At 38.4% G+C, this 18,716-nt stretch overlaps 1 protein-coding gene across 1 annotated transcript in view; it reads right to left on the minus strand.

The window, feature by feature from the left end:
* Positions 1–18,716, minus strand: part of STK39 (serine/threonine kinase 39) — a gene marked incomplete at its 3' end in the record, with an annotated part of 94,908 nt that overhangs the window by 25,760 nt on the left and 50,432 nt on the right. The window contains exons 11-13 of the mRNA XM_084265069.1: positions 13,007–13,129; positions 12,842–12,874; positions 10,822–10,889 (exon numbers count right to left, since the gene is read on the minus strand). Coding sequence (XP_084121195.1) covers positions 10,822–10,889; positions 12,842–12,874; positions 13,007–13,129 — 224 coding nt within the window. The remainder of the gene's footprint in view (positions 1–10,821; positions 10,890–12,841; positions 12,875–13,006; positions 13,130–18,716) is intronic.

Here is an 18,716-nt window from a genome sequence, read left to right on the forward strand (position 1 = left end):
CAATGCCAGAAATATAATTGAGTTAAAAACACAGAAGACTTGGGTTTGTAGGGATTTTTTGAAGAAATTCTGCTTACATGTTTTTAGTTGCTATTCAAATGCTGGAGGGACAAGTGTTATTTGGCCACACCAAATGCTATTCAAATTGAAAAGGTTGCTTTCCTTTTCACAAAAACTTGTCACCCATTTCTCACTCTCGTGCTTAAGGCATAATACAGAGGTTAAAGATGGTTCCCTTTTTAAAGTAGCTTTTTTATAGCATTAGTTTATCCTACAAGGGTTTCCAGTCAATGCCCTGTATTAGGTATAGAGAAAACTGGTTAGAGTAGTAATGAGACAGCACCACTCCACAAAAACAACTGTGTTTCCTTTCCCAGTGAGCAATAATTTACTGTTTGTTGTTTTGGTTTTGGTTTTTAACAGAGCAATATACTTTGAGGGAAGCTACAGAACTCGTTTGATTCAAGGAAAATCCTGATTAAGCGATGCAGTACTCTGTAAGTAGTCTATTGAAGATACGTAGCACCTCTGTACTACAATCAAATCTCAGTTCTGATTAATTAAAACTTCCTTTCAAATGTATTTTCAGAATACAAAATGGAGAACTGCGAACTGGCACTTTCAGTATTGCCAAGAGGATACAGGAGAAGAATCTTTGAAAGTGATTGTATCCCCTGGCCCCCAAATACAAGGTGTGGCCTGGCATCTAAATCTTCTGTTCCTTTATGTTCCTTGCCTTGCAATTTTGTTATGCTTCAGCTGTGTGAATCTATCCATTCAGCTAGGGCAAGGAAAGCACAAATCCTCTCCTCCTACCAATACCAAAATCACAGCTCTTTTCATCCTCGCCCTCCTCCCCTGCTCTTGTTTTATCTTCTGAAGTCACAGTATCTTGCATGCAGCAGAACCAAAGCAGTAAGAAGTCTGTTTATTAAAGGAATTTTGTGAATCAGAACTTTGAAGGTCCTATGGGATGACAGAAACACAAGAGAAAAAGAGCATTTACTGTAAAGAAGCATCAGCCCCCTGAGGATTCACCACATATTTATGCAAATCCCTTTCTCTCTAACACTTCCATGCTTAGTTGTCATTTACCAATCAATATCCAAGCTCCTCCATTACAGAGGAGGATACAATCCACAACAGATCATGTCCATTCAGCGTTGTGGAGAGAGACAGCTCTTCTCAACTTATTTGTAATGACTTCAGGTCAATTCTGGATTAAATGGAAGGGCATTACTATTAACTTCTGGTAGGAACAAAATAGGTGTTTGAAGTCTGCTCTGATTCCAGATTGATATCATTAGAATAAGGCTAAATTACCTCTGTATTAATAAAATGTAGTCTTGAAATGTACAGTGTTCTTTGAAGTACATTACAACTTTACCATTTTCTTTCATGTTTCTGAAAAAACTCCAGGGGTTTACAACTTATCCCCCTCCATGTACATTACTGAAAGGAAATACATTTAGCATCCAAAGCTTCAAAGTCAGCTTGCAGGACTGAAAAGTTAAATACACAAAACACGGCCACTACCATTCAATCTTTACACATTCTTAGGTAAAGAGCAGATCCCTGAAATGATGCAGCACTCATTAATCACTGTACTTTAAGAGGTAGCAGCAATAATAAAGGCAAAACACAGCCAAATGATGCTTTCAAGACTGAAAAACAGGCAGTGTAACAATGGAGCACCATCATTTGGCAGTTAAGCTGTTGGAGTGAGACAGCAGTTGCCCGTTAGAGATTTACCATCTGTATGCCATCTACCATACAGAAAAAGCAAATGTACCTTAGAAAAAGCAGTCACCAAGTGAACTGCTGTGGTAATCCGGCTAGGAACACTATCCACAGTTCCAGGATAGGCAACAGCTCTTCCAGCAGGAAAGGACCCTACAAAAGTTCTGTCTGCAGCTGACCAGTCCCAAGTCACTTAAGACTTCAATGATATTACAGCACTTTCAGTGCAGTAAAAGTGGATAGGATGCGATAGTAGAACTCAGAAAATGCACAGGTTTTGTGACAGAAGAAACTCAAAGAGAACTAGCTGATATATGCAAGTACCACCAGGCAAGCATACAAAACCATGTTTATCATTTTAGAAGTGACATAATGAACATTAAGTCCTTCCTCTCAATCCACTGGTTTATAGCCCCAAGTCTTCATTCCTTGACATAGAAGCTTTAGAACTAGAAATACTTTAGATACAGCTATAGCTAAACATGCTTTTAAATAGTCTTCTCTTTCTGCAGCTGCTGGTGCCAGAAGCTAAATCAAACGAACGTTATAAGCTCTTCAACTTTTTTCCTTGTTATATTCATTCCCATCCCAGCTAAATGAAACAGCAAACTCTGGAACAAACAATAATTTTTAATCTCACTTCTCAGTGACCCATTTCTCTTCATAGGTAATGAAAAGTGGTATTCACTTGCATCATCTTCTCTAAGGCTCCCATTTCCTACCTGCTATCATATATCAGCAGGTAGAAACAACTTAGACAAAGAGCTATCACGGTTTTTTCTGCAGAGAGGGCAATATTCATCAGAAATTTTTCCCCTGAAATTATTCCTGAATTAGCACAAATGTTTTTAAAAAGCAGTGGTAAAATTTAACTTGTAAAAAATACTGATTTTTTTCATAAGTACTTAAAATATAATGAAGGGCAGTATGCGGTTACACTGAGAATGTATTAATGCAGTACTATCTCAATGCTTGTTCAAAACTAGAAGTGATCTAAAACTGACTTGTTCCTAGAAAGAATAGAAGCTAAGTGCAGATGACATCAATAATGTTAAAAAACAATCGACCTGAAGTATTCAATGAGACATTTCACTATGAGAGGACAACTGACATGATTGGATCACTTTGGTGAACATCAGAGTGCACTGTGGTTATGGCTGCCTTTCTTGAATTTGCCACTGCTTGAACTCACTCCCTCTGAGCATCTCTTAAACATCTCTGTATTTGTCGATACCAAAAATTACCAATCAGTTTAGGGAAGTCAAACCTGTATCAGCTGTGTGACTGAAGCAATACACCATCTGCCTGACTGACAAGAGATACCAGAGCAACCAACAGATTAAGCACGTGAAGCTATACTCTGTAGGCTTCTACATGCCTAGTGCAAAAGAAGAGAGAATACTTGACTAGCTTGTTAGTCCAGTGACTAATTCTCCAAGTACAGTGTCATAAAATGGCCAAAATGCTTGAAGCAAAAATTGCAGAAGAGTGAAAGCAGATCATTGCCAGGAGGCTAGGGGGACTTCAGAATAGAGCTCCAGAACAGTAATTTCATTTATAAAAGTCAAGGCAAAGACTTGCAACAAGTTCCACAGGCATATGCATTTTTTAATAGAAAATCAGAACACAAAGTGGGAAGAAGCAGCTAAAGTAGACAAAATTATGTGACATGGTTTTAACAGCTAGCTAAACATACAATGAAACAGCATTCAGATGGATGAAACCGTGTGGCCTCTCGTGGTAATTGTGATGTCTTTCAGACAATTAGAAAAATATCTAATTAGAATTAAATTTGGAATTATCAAAATGCAGGGTATATTACTGTTGACAATTAACATACATGCCATTAATAAAACAAATAAAATTACTTTTAACACTGAACTGAATTCAAGCTTTAAACTATTTTATTTAAAATATAAAAGGTTGAGGTTGTATTTGTGTTTCTTCATTATTTTTGTTCCCCCTATTTTTATCTTTCTTTTGTAAATAATACAATAAAAAGTCAGAATGAAATTTTAAAAAGATTTAGTGATTTTAAAATGTCAGTATCCACAAATATAATTGCTTGCATAATTTACAACCACAGCTATGCAGGTTAAGTGCCTAATTCCTTTCCATCTAAATATCAGATATACAAAATTTCTTGATAACCTAAATTTAATAAGCAGAAACAAAATATTGATTCCTTAGCTCAGTAATTATCAATTCTACATACAAAATTTGTTTTGTTAAACAAATATACCAGTGATCTAGTAAATAAGTGATGGCATAGCAACTGCATCCAGGATTATTTATGACATAATTAAAATAAATTTTTAAGTGCTTAATTTATTTTCAATAAAAATACAGCAAGGCGTAAAAACATCCTTAAGTAGTGAATAAGAAATGCATAATTTACCATTTTTAAAGAGCAAGCTTTGAAGGAAATAATAGAGGTACAAAGGCAAACCAGGATTAGAATCAATAGTTTAATCAAGGGTTCCTTCTTACTGATTTCAGTCATGATTTAATCATGATTAAACAGGTTATTTAAATCAAATCTCCATGCTGTGAAAATAAAATTCAATTCAGTAACCACGTCCCTACACCTGCCCAATTCCCAGGGCAAAGAAAGCCTTAGAGGTGATGGCAAATTAAAATATATGAAAGTGCTCAATACTGTAATCACAGGAACATTCATTTCAAGAATTCGACAAATAGTTTTATTTATGATGTTTGTTAATGGATCAATTCCCAGCACATAGAGAAGTTCTGTTACTTTCCAGTTGTAAATCTACCACACAGCTGGGAGTTTGTTAGTGGATTTTGTCATTAAACACACTGAAGAACAGAAGTCACTCAAAATAGCAAACATGATGAGAAATACCTGCCCTTGCTGAAGGATAGACATCAGTCCCACTTCTGACAAAAGAGACTGGAGTGATAAAAGGTTAAGAAACCAAAAATAAAAAGTAGAAAAAAAAGAAAGAGAATCGAGAACTCTGGGTTATGGTACTGAGCCAATTATCAAGCTCATTCTGGCTCTAGCCAGAGCAGATTTTGGGCTTTGCTTGTTTATAGCGTTTGGGTTTTTTTCCTCCTAAAGTCTAAGCCTCAAACTTAAACATTAAAAACATGAGTGTCTCTTACTAGGTACCTCCATCCAAGTACGCTTTTTCTATAACTTAACACATAATCAATTTTGTAAAATAAGAGATCACAAAAACAGGCCTTATACAACAGTAGGAAGATTAGCACTTGAGCTTAGACTAGTGAGTGGGACCTCATTGTCTGTGTTCTGGCATGCAGAGGAAATCACATTTCATTTAACTCGTAACACCTTTCCTGCTGTAACATAGCACAGACAACTTGGACTTGTCACTCTGAATTGTATCTGTCTGTCCAGCTCCTCAGAGGACATACACCTCAGGAAGGCTGAACTGGCATGAAACTAGTGACACACAGTTTCAAAATGTGATAAACCAACTGTATTGGCCAAAGAATATTTTTTTGTGTAAGACACAGACACGTTTATCAGTAAATAACACGATCAGAATGCCATGACAGACAATTCTGCCTCAGCATTTTCCCTACACAGTATTTAAATAAGATGTGCAGTAATATAACAGAAGTATCTCATTTCCCAGTGCATCAACTAAAAATTTTCCATTTGCCCCTTTTGTTCTTTCACAGCCTAAATTCATCTAATGTGCAGGAACTGTATTAAATTAGGTCCTGGGACATTCCAAATTACTGTCAGTAAATTATCTTCCTGTCATAGGAGCTAATTTAACCAGCTTAGATTGCTTCAGATAATTTGCGATTCTTAACTATTAACCATTAACAAGTCTCCTAATTTAACATGAAAGGTCTCTGTTATTAATCTAAATAGTCAAACCCTCTGGCAGTGACCTTCCTAAATCTGTACCAACTTGGTGGCTGGACTAGAAATTTCAAATCAAGGGTGATAATTTCTCACCATCCCCTTTCCCCTTCCTGTTGGAGGACTAAATCGCAGACAATTGCTTTAAACCTCTCTTTGCAGAGTTCCTGCCAGGGTCTGCTGCCAAGATGCACGGTGTGCATAGCCTCACAGGAGAGAATTTGGGTTACAGGCTTCATTCCTTCGCAGTCCCAAATTCCTCTTCCTCTGTGAGGCTGAGGTTACAGAAGCATCAGCATTTCAACGTAATGATTGCTCAGTCCAGCCCATAGTTACACACCATAGCAACAGAGCAAGCAACAACTGAGAACTGGTATTTGCAGTTCTTTGCAACATTAAAATACAGACTCTTAATTAAACTTGAGTTTTAAAATACCAATGGTCTATATAAAGTATTTAATGCTAAAGCCTTTCAAAAGCTTTGCATGGAATTACCTAAACCACAACTGCCGCTAATTTAACTTCTGGGCCAGAATACTCCAAGACACAACAGTTTGGAAATTGCAGGCTCCAACTGAAGAAGCAACTTTTTACAAGTCAGTCCCACTGAGAAAGCTACTAAAAGAAAAAGATCTCAAACAAGTTCAAGACAGAAAAATCATATACTCAAGTTGGAAACCACCCAGAGTAACAGAATTAATCACCAGCACTGGTGAAGAGTGCCATGGGATTCTTTTAAAGATTATTTCAGAATGTGAGTTGTGCTTCTCATCCACAATAAGACATTTGCACTAAACAAGAGGTTGGTGTTAATTTGGCAGTCCCTATTCAACGACTGAATGAGTCTAACCCTGTCCTGCTTGGGAAAAAAAATAGAACCTGACCATCCAGTAAAAGAATGACTGAAATGCATTGATTCTTCTGCTTGAATTCCTCCTTTGGGAAAGTAATTTTTAATTTTTATGAGTAGTACTATTGACTGCTTTTTGTCACATACTACTAGGAAAAAATGCAAAACTATCACCTAATATTTGATGGATTTTGGTGTAGTATAGCTTCTTCATAAAAGAGGGTAAAAGAAAGCCAGAGGAACATTTTGTTTTTTGCTCGTTTTCGCTCTCTCCTGTTGAAGGTTGCTCATTTCCCTGTCCCAAATGTGCAGGAGCTACTCGCCAAACCTTTTGGCCCACACTCCCAAGCCTGATACTGTTTCTACTGAGATCTCCATGTCTGCTCAACTTCCATGACAAGCTCTCTGCCTCCATGGTAGCTCCCTAGCCAAAGACTCAGCAGTGCCATCAGAGTTTTCTCTCCATCATCCCTCTTGCCTGAGGACCCTGGGGAAAAAAAGCCTTGGAAGGGCTTCTTCCTACTTCAGATGCTCAACTTTTGCCGTCACCTTACCCCATGGCCCCTATTTGGGGATGCAAAAGGAGAGCAATGAAGAGATAAGACCTTCCTGAGCATTCTCTTGATATGTTTACTTTCCATCCTCTCTCATCCCCCTCATCAGTTAATTCATTCCTCCTGTATTTTGCCAGAATTTACATTTTTACCCACATCAGTACTGCACTTTCTTTTTAAATAGTAATTCTCAGCATCTAAAGCCAGTGTGTCCTGAACTCATTAAGCTACTGCAGTTTATGTAATTTGATTGCCTCAAGTGAATTATTTTAAAAGAAAAAGTTTCCAACATTTTGGATGATATGCTGAGGTTTGAGTCTTCAAGACGGGCATCTAATGTTCACAATGTTTATCTGAATATCAAGCCATAGGTTAAAAGCTATATAATAGCACTAGATGAAACATCACAGGAAATCGTTTCTGTCCTCACACTGTAGCTAACGCACTCCATAATAATACAGCTCACAACTTATGGATCATTTTAACTAATCCCATAAAAATCCTCTAATGCGCTCAGGTCTTTATCAGCTATATGACTTAATGATCAATTCACCAAAAGACATCAACAGAATATTTTAAAATCTGCAGTGGAGGTGGATAAATGCAGAAGCCCCTGTGAGAATATTAGCTGTTTACTATCTTACGATCCCAAGAGAAGGCTGTGTGAGACAAAGCAAGTCATCTACACCATTTTTATTCTCAGATGCTCAAAAAAAGTTTATTTAGTAAGCTAATTACAAGAAAAGAGGGCAGTTAGGGGCTAGAGCATATACAGCTGCCCCAAATGCTCATTTGACCAGCAATGATCCCAACGTAAGGACAGATGAAATGCAGAGGGCAGTTTCCTCTGTAAACCAGGGCTGACCATGAGTGACTGAGGACCTCCAGGTTTACACCCTATGATACAGGGTATTTAGTTTCCAGGCTTTTATGAAGGAACCCCATACAACTGCCCTTCTGCTACCCAAACAGGAAAAACCCAGCTGAATTAGTGCAAAACAGATTACAGCAATAATTCAAACATTAAAACTTCAATATTCTGAACACTACCATGTTCTCAAAACAGCATCTCTGTAGCTTGTCAGGCAGCTGCATGGTGTGGCAAAAGCTTGTCATTACCTCACAGGAACGCCAGCCTCAAACCCACTGTGGCCTTTGTTTAGCAGAGTGGTAAGGTCCAAGTATTGAGACTCTTTGGGGCTGGGAAGGAAGATTTTTTGAATCCTATGCCCACGAAGTAGCACTGTACCATTAGCAGCGTTGCTACTTCTCCAGAGCTGGCTTCTGCTGAATTTGTTCATTGCAGCTAGACCTAGACCCAAAACCATAGAACCCAGGAGTCCTCTACTCTCAGGTGCAATCACTATTAATGTGCTTAAAGTAAGGTCAAAGACAAAAAGCTTTTTAACAGAATATACTTGTTGCTGACAGGCGAACGAGCTAAATCCCCACAGATAAGCCAGCAACAGAAGAAACTTAAGTTTTGGTAAAAGTTAACAAATAATCATCAACTCCTTTCCCCAAATAGGGTTTCTATTAATTTACTGGAGCACAAAACATTAAAATATAATTTTTGACAAGTATTCAGCAGACTGCACAACCTGCCATGCTCATAGCAGCCTCAGGTGTTCCCCTCCTCATGTCAACAGCAGAGGAGAGGAAGCACAACTATTCAAATGCCACCACAGATACCCTGCTAAAACACAACATATACAGCAGCCAGTGGCTGCGAACGTTCCATAAAAAAAATAATTCCTGACTTTAGAGGAACAAATAAAAAGAAATGCTTTAGTACTAACTCTGACTCTACGCTACTGGGGAGAGGCACAGAGAGCTTGTAGCCCTTGTTCTCAAACATGCACTTCACAATGTCCCAGATGAAGTAATGGAGTGCTGCTTGGTATACACTGCACTCCTACACTCCGCCCCAACCCAAACCATCCACACAGACACAGACCATGTGCTAGCTCTGACCCTACTGACATAGTCAGGTTTCCAGCAAAAGGAAACCCAGACATGCGGAGCAAAGATGCATCACCTCGGCCCACCTCCCACCCCACAGCCAGAGCTCACGTGGGGCCAGGAGTTTGCACCACAGAGCTCTCTTCCCTCAAAAGCAGGCCAGCTTGATCTGCAAAATTATGCAACAGAATTTTTATTTCCTAGACACTGCCAACAGCGTTCCCAGGCCTCAGAGTGTCTCTGTTGTTAAAGACCATTTTCCTTTGTTTAAAGGAAGCTTTCTGGTTCCTAAAACTGAAATGCATGCTTCTTCCTTCATCAATAGCTGGTTAAACCTTCATAATTCTAACACATGAATCCAGTTACTTGCTTTTTGGGAGATCAGCGGAGAGAATTTTTTTCACCCACAAATTAAGAGGATTCTTAACCAGAACACAAGTTCATTGTGCAAGTAAGAGTTTGGAAACTCATGTCTCCTAGGATCAATCTTCCTTTACTTCTAGCTTAAGAGCTGCAGAAAACTGAAGGCATAATCCCTGACATTTCGCTGTACTTGCAGGACTGCAATCTTTGCCCTGTGGATATGCCAACACTGCAAGTAACTAGGTAGAAGCTAATCACTCTATAGGTTTCAGGGTAATTTAAAAATACCCAGAGCACCTCACAAGGACATCCACACAGCAGTATAAATTGGTCTGCTTTGTAAATGGTGTAATCTACGTATCTGTCAGCAGAGAGATGAAAAAGAATATTGATAGCATAACTGGGCAGTTATGTAAATTGGACAACTAAACAGATTCCAAATAATCTCAAAGTCTTTCCTCTCACCATAATAAAATTTATTACTCCTCCCTTCAGTAAACCACCTTTGGCAGACAATTTTTTTGCAGCTGTCACTAGAAAAGTAGTCAAAGAAAAAGGAAGACAATAGATTTTGGAACTTGGCACTTAGTCTGTGTAGTTTTTTTCCTGATTATTATCAGGTTTTGATGTTACTGTTTTAAAGCTACTTGTTATGAATATATCTCTGATTTATTTCTAACACACCAGCTGTAATATTGTAAATATTTCTCTATTTGACTTTTTATCTTTTTGTTAGCATAAACAGCCTGTAACATTTAACTTTTCCCGATGGCAATAATTAAGAGTTTACAACCTCTCAGAGATATCCTGTCAATACAAAATGGATGTAAACAAGTTTTAAAGTGAGTGGCAGTAAGTTTTTTTAACTAAGTTGGCCATTTAAGGGAAATTGCTGTAAAAATAAGTTATTAAAGCTTATTACGAAAAAATGCTTTTATCCAAGACCTAGACCACATCATTAAAAATTTCAAATCTTAATTATAAACTGATTATCATTAAAGGTAATCTGACTAGTTTTAGCTATGTATAAATTTAAAGTCAGAAAACATATTTGTATCCGTTTTCTAGAATATCTGTCACTTCTCCACAGTGGCTGATTACACTTGCCAATGAAAAACGTTTTGAGTAGGCAACTTGTAATACAGCTATGGTTTATTTCTGTCAGAGGCCGACTGCTGAAGTGTGAAAGAAACTCATTAAAAATCTCTCACTGTGATCCTGCATTACAAGGAAAAAAAAGAAAGAAAATACTTAATGAAGGGTGCACTTAGCCTGAAGCCACATTCATATTCTGCTTTTCATTTTACACTATTTCAGTAGGCAATTAAAAGACAGCAATTAGTCACAGAAACACTATTCATACTGGTCATACTGGGAGATTAAAGAGGTTAACACTTATTTTATGTTAATATTATGAAAGTAATGAGGGAGATCAAGAATAATACAGACAACTAAAAAGGAATACTAAAATAAATAGAGGAATCTCTTACCTTAATCTTAAGACAAGATTCACTGCACATGGAACTTCACTATATTCATCACTAACAGCAGGCTGAGACTATTAAAGAAAAAAGCAAAATGTCTTATAATGAATGCCAATGGAAAAAAAAAATCCCAAAATACTTGCCATGCTAACAGGCTGAAGTTAGCGCAGAATATTTTACACATCCTCTAACTTTCAAAAACCTTTTAAACACTTTCACTTACAGTCTAAAATACAGCTGATACCAGTAAAACTGCCATATTTCAATTACAGAGATACAAATGATAAGGCCTACATCAAAGCACTGAGTGCAAGAGCTTTTAATCCACCTTGCAACAAAGCTCCAATAACCTATTAAGTAACATGCACACAGTGAGAATACCAAGCTACTCCTCACATTATTTTTGTGTAACAGTTAGGATTGTTAAGGAGGTCTTGCATCTACCCAGCTGCATAGAACTAGCAGCCTACCAAAGGAATCACAGGTCACAGGATGCCTTTCCCCGAGGAAAACCAGGAATACGGATATCTTTCACACTGTGGCTCCTCCCTCACACTATGATACCCCCCCCCTCCAGCCCTCAAATAACATTTATACAAAGTCTCAAGCAAAAGTGTATCCTACACACAGAGTACCTCAGGGTCCTATGCCTGTGATTTCATACCCAACCTGATACACTGTCCACACTCACATGCCTGTGCAAAGGTTACAGTCAAGTCCTCCCAAAATGAAGATCTGCATCACCAATCCCACTGGATTGTTTTCCAACAGTTTTTCACATTACAGCTACTTTTAAAAGAAGTGTTATGCAAGATGTACATTTTATCATCTGTGTATTTTAAACAAAAAATAATGAATACTTAGAAAATTATTTAGTCATTGGGAAGGGAGTAGCTGTTTTTCTACTTCAATTAAATTCCTTCCATTCGTATAAGCTACTACTATTATTTCTGCATCTTCAACAGACCTGTTAATTCAGTGTACAGGAATGTGCAGCCCTGTGACCAACAGGCACACACCAACAGTGGCAAGCTGCACTAGTCTCAGTTCCAAGTCATCCTCTGCAGCATTTAGGAAAACAAAAATCAACAGAAGACTTGAAGACTTCCAGCAGAGGCTTTTTTCTCCTTCATAAACAACTCGTAATGTAAGAGTAACCTGTATAAACTGAATCACAATCTGCAGAACTTCCAATTTCTAAGACATCAAAAGACTGTCTGGTGAAAGTTGATTTGTTTCTTTATTTCATACTTGGCTTACATAAAAAAAATAGTCACAGATGCTGAAGTGCTATGTAAACTAAGTCTGCAGTGGAAAGACTGGGGTCACCACAGGAGCTAACAGGACCAAACCTAGCAGAAAGCTGTTAGTCTTTTAGAAGATTTCGATGACACCAACGAAAACTGGAGAATCTAAAATTGCAGGTGAAGTAGCAAGTGTCACCCACCCAAGGAATGGGCATTTTTAAAAAAGCACTCTGGCTGCAAGCCAGTAATCCTATTAAGCAATTATTTATAGTGGCGATGCTTCCCACACTCTCAGTACAGGGCCATGAAACTCAATATAGTATTTTATTCCTCTGAATTAAACTACTATGCCACAGCACTGAATTATTTTACTGTATACAGGACGAAGCATTTTAATTGCAAGCTACATGTTGTGATATAAATCCTAAGAATGAAAAATTATTTTGAGATCTTCTGGCTACTCCAAAACAGCCATCATTACTCTGACAAAAAGATAGTAATTAGTGTGATCCACTTAAGAGGATTCATTATAAATGCCAGATTACCCATCTTAACTTATTTTCATGGTCACAAACATAATATGTTTTTAAATTTCCAATCCATTTCATCCAGTCTGCTCAAGTTAATTGTTACATGCCCAACTACATACAGCTCTATCCTCATACGTACTTACCATACAAGGCTGAAGAACCTCAATTCACATTTTTAAACAGAAACAAGAAAGAAATCCCTTCACTCAGTCATTTAGAAGAAAAAATAATTGATCAAGACATTTTTACCTCTGTGTTCTCCTCTTCTTTCACTCTTCGCGACTGGAAAACAAATGCAGTGAGATATGAGAATATGAGCTATGCAGCTTAATGCATTAAAGATCCAGAAATAATAACAGTTAACATTAAGACAGAGTATCTGGCAGAGTGTAAACATCTTGGCACAAAAATTACCTTTTCCTGAGAAACAGCAGCTTTGCCTTCTTCGCTTTTCTCATCCATTTCATCATCGCTCCATTCCCAGTCCCCATCTTCTGTTTTATGGAGGTGACCACTGGAACCCGGTACTCGTCTAACCTATCAAAATATTGCCACCGTTAGGGAGACATCTTTAGCCTTTATTAGTGTGCTGGTTAATCACCAATATTTTTTTTTCCTTCTATATGCTTTCATTAGCATGCTGGAGACATCACTGGCATACTGGAACACTATCTGACTTCAGGGTTCATCCTTGAGCCAGGAGTAGTTAAGCTATGCAAAATTCATGTACAGAACCAGAGTCGGATATAATCTACAACTGGTTCAGAACAAATTCAGGTAGATGATAACTACTTACTACAAGCTAACCCTTGAAATGAAAGGAAGATATTCAAGGAAGTAAAAGTTACGGACAAGGTTGTTCCTGGACGCAAGTCTTTAAAAGTTTAATTGTTCTACTAAAAAGCTTTAAAATGTGTAATAGTGTTAAGAATACTTCAAAATAAAGTGATCCTTATTTAAAGAAACAAACAGAAAACCCCAAACCAACAGCTGTGCACAGACTGAGAAGGTAGGCACGCATACACCACACTAAAGTAATTGGACAAACTCCTGTAAATCAAACCGTCTAACAAGGCTTAACAGGAGTATCCAGCAGCTAAATCTAAAAATCAAATACTCTTCTGATGCCATCTTGCTCTTCCTCAGAGCCTGACAGCACGCTTGTTTTCCCCAGATCATGTTTAGCCTATTTGAGCAAAACAAAAGAACATCCAACAATTCTTCCCACACCTTGGCATGCATTTCTGAGGCTCATGAGATGACTGGAAGCTCAGCACAATAAGCAGCAGCCCCACTGGGGTTTAGATTAGAATCAGTTTCTCTAATTATTTCACGTTACTGAACATAGATACAGTTCCCATTGCACAACTTCAAATGCTCATACAGGTAAGCTCCCCAGCGCTATAAATTTGTAAGGCTTAGAGCAAATCCCTTTGAATTATAAAAAAGGAAAAAAACTAATTCAGGAAAACAGCTTGTACATTGATTGGTAAGGGAATGAAAGGAACAAAGCATTAAGCGTTCACAGCACACCAAAGGGAGAACTAACTTGGCAGCAGAGCAGTTTCAGGCCAAGAATGACTGCTGGAGAAGACATCTAATAAAAGTAACTTTTAAAAAGAATTATGAACTAGATGATCTTAGCTCCAAATTGTACCTCCTGTTTGCTAGTATCCATAGTAACATACAACAGGCTGCTTCAACTCTGGTTTCACAGAGTCCCGTCTGCAGTGTTCTGATGTCTTGCACTGAAGTACACTGAGTACCAATTAACTTGGTTCTACCATTCTGATAGTTGGTGACAGTGATGGAAACCTAGTCTGCCAGCCAGCACAGCTACCTCACAAAACAGGACGATGAAATAAATAAATAAAATCTAATTTCTGACTAGAAAATGTACTGCTTTTTCATCACAATGAATTTTATGTAAAGACTAAACTGGTATTAACTTTGCTCTAAACTCCTTCAGTCACTGCAAACCACAAGGGGTGGAGAGAGAGATTCCAGATGCTTCTAAATCCCATCAGGTAATACTTCAGGAAAATACGGCTGGTGTGAAAACAGTACAAGACACTAGAAGTTTGACCTCATGAAGTTCTAGAAAACTGTGTGATGCATATATTAATACCATTTTTCCAAAGCAGCTTTTCATAGAGAGCTAGGCACTTAAGCTCTTTCTCTACTGAATTTGGACCAGGAACAATTTGGAGCTAGCCGGCCTGACATAGCAACAGCAAGAGCAGAACTTAGAAGCCTTCCTTAAAGACAGCATGCACACACATGCAGGTAGCTTGGTGTCTGTCTGCCCTCTTACCTCCCTCACATTCTCAAAGCACCCATCTGGTCCTCTCCCTTCCGATCTGCCTATAGAAGACTAAGCTAGAGGAAAGGGTGACGTTTCCAGAACCTTAGCACATTTCTGTACCTTCTTCAGTCCCTATGACATTCCTCCCTTACACTTCTTCCCTGCACAACTGACTAAAAGTGTCTTACTCAGTTTCTCCATGTTTTTTACTCCTTTGAAACTAAGACAAGGGAAAACCTATGCAGGACACCAGTGGACTATTCCACTGCACCCTCACTTTAGGGACAAAGTCTGGGCTATTTTCCCTGTTTCCCATACCAAGCTTCCAATGCACTGATTTTAGCTCTAGCTTCCAGAAAGCTTGTTAAAAGAAGCTTGTGTGTTTGGGGAAAGACAAAGCAAAAGTCAACAGAAGCAGCAGCACAGCAATTTTTTACTCAGCTGCAATCAGCCCAGGCATAATCAGCGAGCTCTTGCTGTCTACATCATCAGGGATTAGCACAGATACAAGGTAATCTGGCAGGCAATTTGTCTGGTGTTTGTGGATATAATTTATTATCCTTCAAGGAACAGTCTGACATAAGCTTTTGTTTACCAGCTATACATGAACCTGTGAGAGGACATCAACCACAAGCCAAAGCGTGCTTTTCTAACAGAGTAGAATAGAATGGTTTACAGACATTCACACTTCATCCTGCACTAATCAAAATCTCTTCTGCATCCACTTTTGGTTGTTCTGAAGACTTAGTCTAACTAGAATGATTTTAATGGAGCTTAATGATGCTGACAGAGTTATGGGAGAAAGCTTTACTGATGAAGATGGAGTGCATTTCAAGTTTTTAAATAGATTGCCTTTTAATAAGCAATAAGCAATAAACAAATGGTTCAAGGAAAAGAAAATTAAGTTACTGCAAAATAAAATATCATGTTAAATTTAATTATTTTCTTAAGAGGCATCTGAAGGCAGAAAACCAGAAGTTTAGACCTGTACTCTGTTTCAATCAGACTGATTCCCACCAGCACATACAGGAAAGAAATATTTCAGCTGTAGCAAAGTACTCAACATATTCAAACTTCAAAAATGTGAAGTTGTTGTCTGACATTATTTTATTGGTGGGTGTGCTTCACTGGCATTAGCTAACCAAAATTATGCAAATTAATTTGCTAACAGTTCCTTTGTTTAGACTTAGTTCCAATTAAAACCACAAAGACTCGGTCACATAGGGAGGGCATGTACCCTGGGTGCAGGACAGAGTGAATGGCACATCATGTCTGCAAATACTTTCTTTTTTCATCACAAACCTGTACAACTCTACTGTCACATACTGGATTTAAACTTATTACCTTAAATTTCTATTGTAATAGGAAGTTACTATAACAGACTTGATACTAGCATAGAGCTGCTGCTCTTCAGATTTTCTAATGTCTTTTCCAGAGCACATTCATCAAAATGCATATAGGTATTAACGCATGTAAAGTATTTTAGATGACAGCTAGTATATTTTACCCTACTCAACTCACATTAATAAAACACAAAAAATACACCAGAAGTAGTAAAGCTAAAGCTGTTTAAGCCACAAATTTGGCACAGCCAGAGAACCCCTTTCAATGGCTAGGATAAGACAACTGAGACAATCTACTAGTTTGCTGCCAAAGGAAACGAACCTATTTGTACTTTCAGAAGGAATGCATCTAGAAGCATTTAAGCATTGCAATGACAACTGCAGAGCTTGGAGACCACAGTAGAACCACATTCAATATGAATCAGCTGTAGCAGTCAGCACCCATTGCAGAGTTCACACAGTTTATCAGACTAAGCTCATCTTTTAAGAGTTTAAGAACGGTCATAATTAATCCAACCAAGAAGCTCCAGTATTGACTGGTTTGTGTCTTTGCTTGGAAAAGAAAGTTAAGTGTGAAAGCAACAGATTATTCTTATACACTTGTCTTCGGCCACCAAACACTTGTCTTTGGTGCTACCCCAAGTCCTAGTTTGCTAGCTTTTTTCTTTACCCCCATCTCAAAATACCACAAAATTAAAGTGACTATATTGTTATAAAGGCATGCCAAGTTACTACACTAAAATCTTCAGAAGATCTTTATCACAATCAAGTCTTTCCAAACTTTTTGATTGCTCTTGAAGTATTTGCTACAGAATAAGGTAAAGCTCTAGATCCCTGGCCTGGTTTTGGCTCGCATACCATTAATTTTCTTCCTAGCAGCTGGTATAGTGCCATAGTCTGGATTCAGAAGGAGAATAATGTTGATAATTAATTGACGTTTTGGTTGTTGCCACCAAGTCAAGGAATTTTCAGCTTCTCATACTGCCCCACCAGTGAGTAAGCTTGGAGTGCACCGAAAGCTGGGAGGGGACACAGCCAGAACAGCTGACCCCAAATGGCTAAAGGGATATTCCATACCATATAACATCACGCTCTGTATATAACTCCAGAGAAGCTGGCTGGGGGTGTGACCACAGCTCAAGAACTAACTGGGCACCAGTCACAGCATAGTGGTGCTGTGTATCACTTGTTTTGTATATTCTGTTATCATCATTATCATCCTTTGCTGTCCAATTTAACTGTCTTTATCTCAACCCATGAGTTTTACTTTCTCCCCACCCCAGTTCTCTTCCACACCCCGTTAGGAGGGGACAAAGTAAGCAATGGGCTGTGTGGTTGGTTTAGCTGCCTGCTAGGTTAAATCACAAGGATCCCTTTTGTCCTTACAGGCCTAAACAACCTTAAACATGGAAAGATCTTTTCCAGCAAGTACACTAAGGGCCGTTATACCAGGCCTTCATGGACAGGAGAAAACAGAACAAAGCTAAGCAATCACTGAGAGGTACCGGTACCACAACTGATCTGTTAGAAATGCATCTTCTTCAGGGTGGAAACAAAGGGAGTGCTTCTCTAAATGACATTCTTGCATACTTTACTGTTTTGATGGTTTCCTTTCCATGTACAAGAACAGGTGTGCAATACACACAAGTATTGCTGAAGAATATTTCTATATGTACAAGTACAGAACCATCACCTGTTAAGCTTCTGCACTGCACAGTACAACAGGAATCTGTGCCTCGGATGTTAAGCGTGTCTAATGAACATTACAGTATGCCCATTAGGGAAGATGGATGGAAGCAATTATCCCATTTTCTCCCATCAAACCACAGTCCTCTATGGCAAAGTCTACAAACTCTTTCCTTTGGCAGTGGGCAGCTTCAGCTACTGTTCGAAATACTGCATCCTGTGTAAGCGAAGGGAAATGCTGCGACGGGCCAACACAAAACGCGTGAGGAGGGTTCATGGGGACATGGCGGCCTACGTCACAGCCAGCTCATCCATAAAATACACTAGATGAATACTGATGGAACGTTACAGAAACCTGCCTTCACCACTGCACAATGTATTCATCTGTGCTTTGCCAATAATCTCAGCCTCACAGGGTCACTGCAGGAACCTGTGGAAAAACTGATAGAAACAGAGCAGATCTGAAGAGATCACACAGCCAGCAAGAAGAAGGTATTTTGAAACAGCAAAGATACTCTACCCAAATTCAGAAACAACACAACATAACGAACACCTCTCAAGCCCCACTTAAAGAATATCTTGTATTTCTGACAGTTCAACACCCAGCTCTGTTCAACAAAAGTGTTTTTTGAAATGTATGTTGAAGATACACTTCACAAATATGGACAATAAAGAGTTTTTATATCCTCAAAGTGCTAAAGGAAACTAAGATGACTGAATGATGTCAAGTGTATGCAAGACAGACCGTTCATCCTAACTTCTGCTATTACCCTGGAAGGGAAAAGAATTA

This window comes from Gallinula chloropus (genome assembly GCF_964237585.1).
Source record: "Gallinula chloropus genome assembly, chromosome: 5".
Classification (NCBI taxonomy): Eukaryota; Metazoa; Chordata; class Aves; order Gruiformes; family Rallidae; genus Gallinula; species Gallinula chloropus.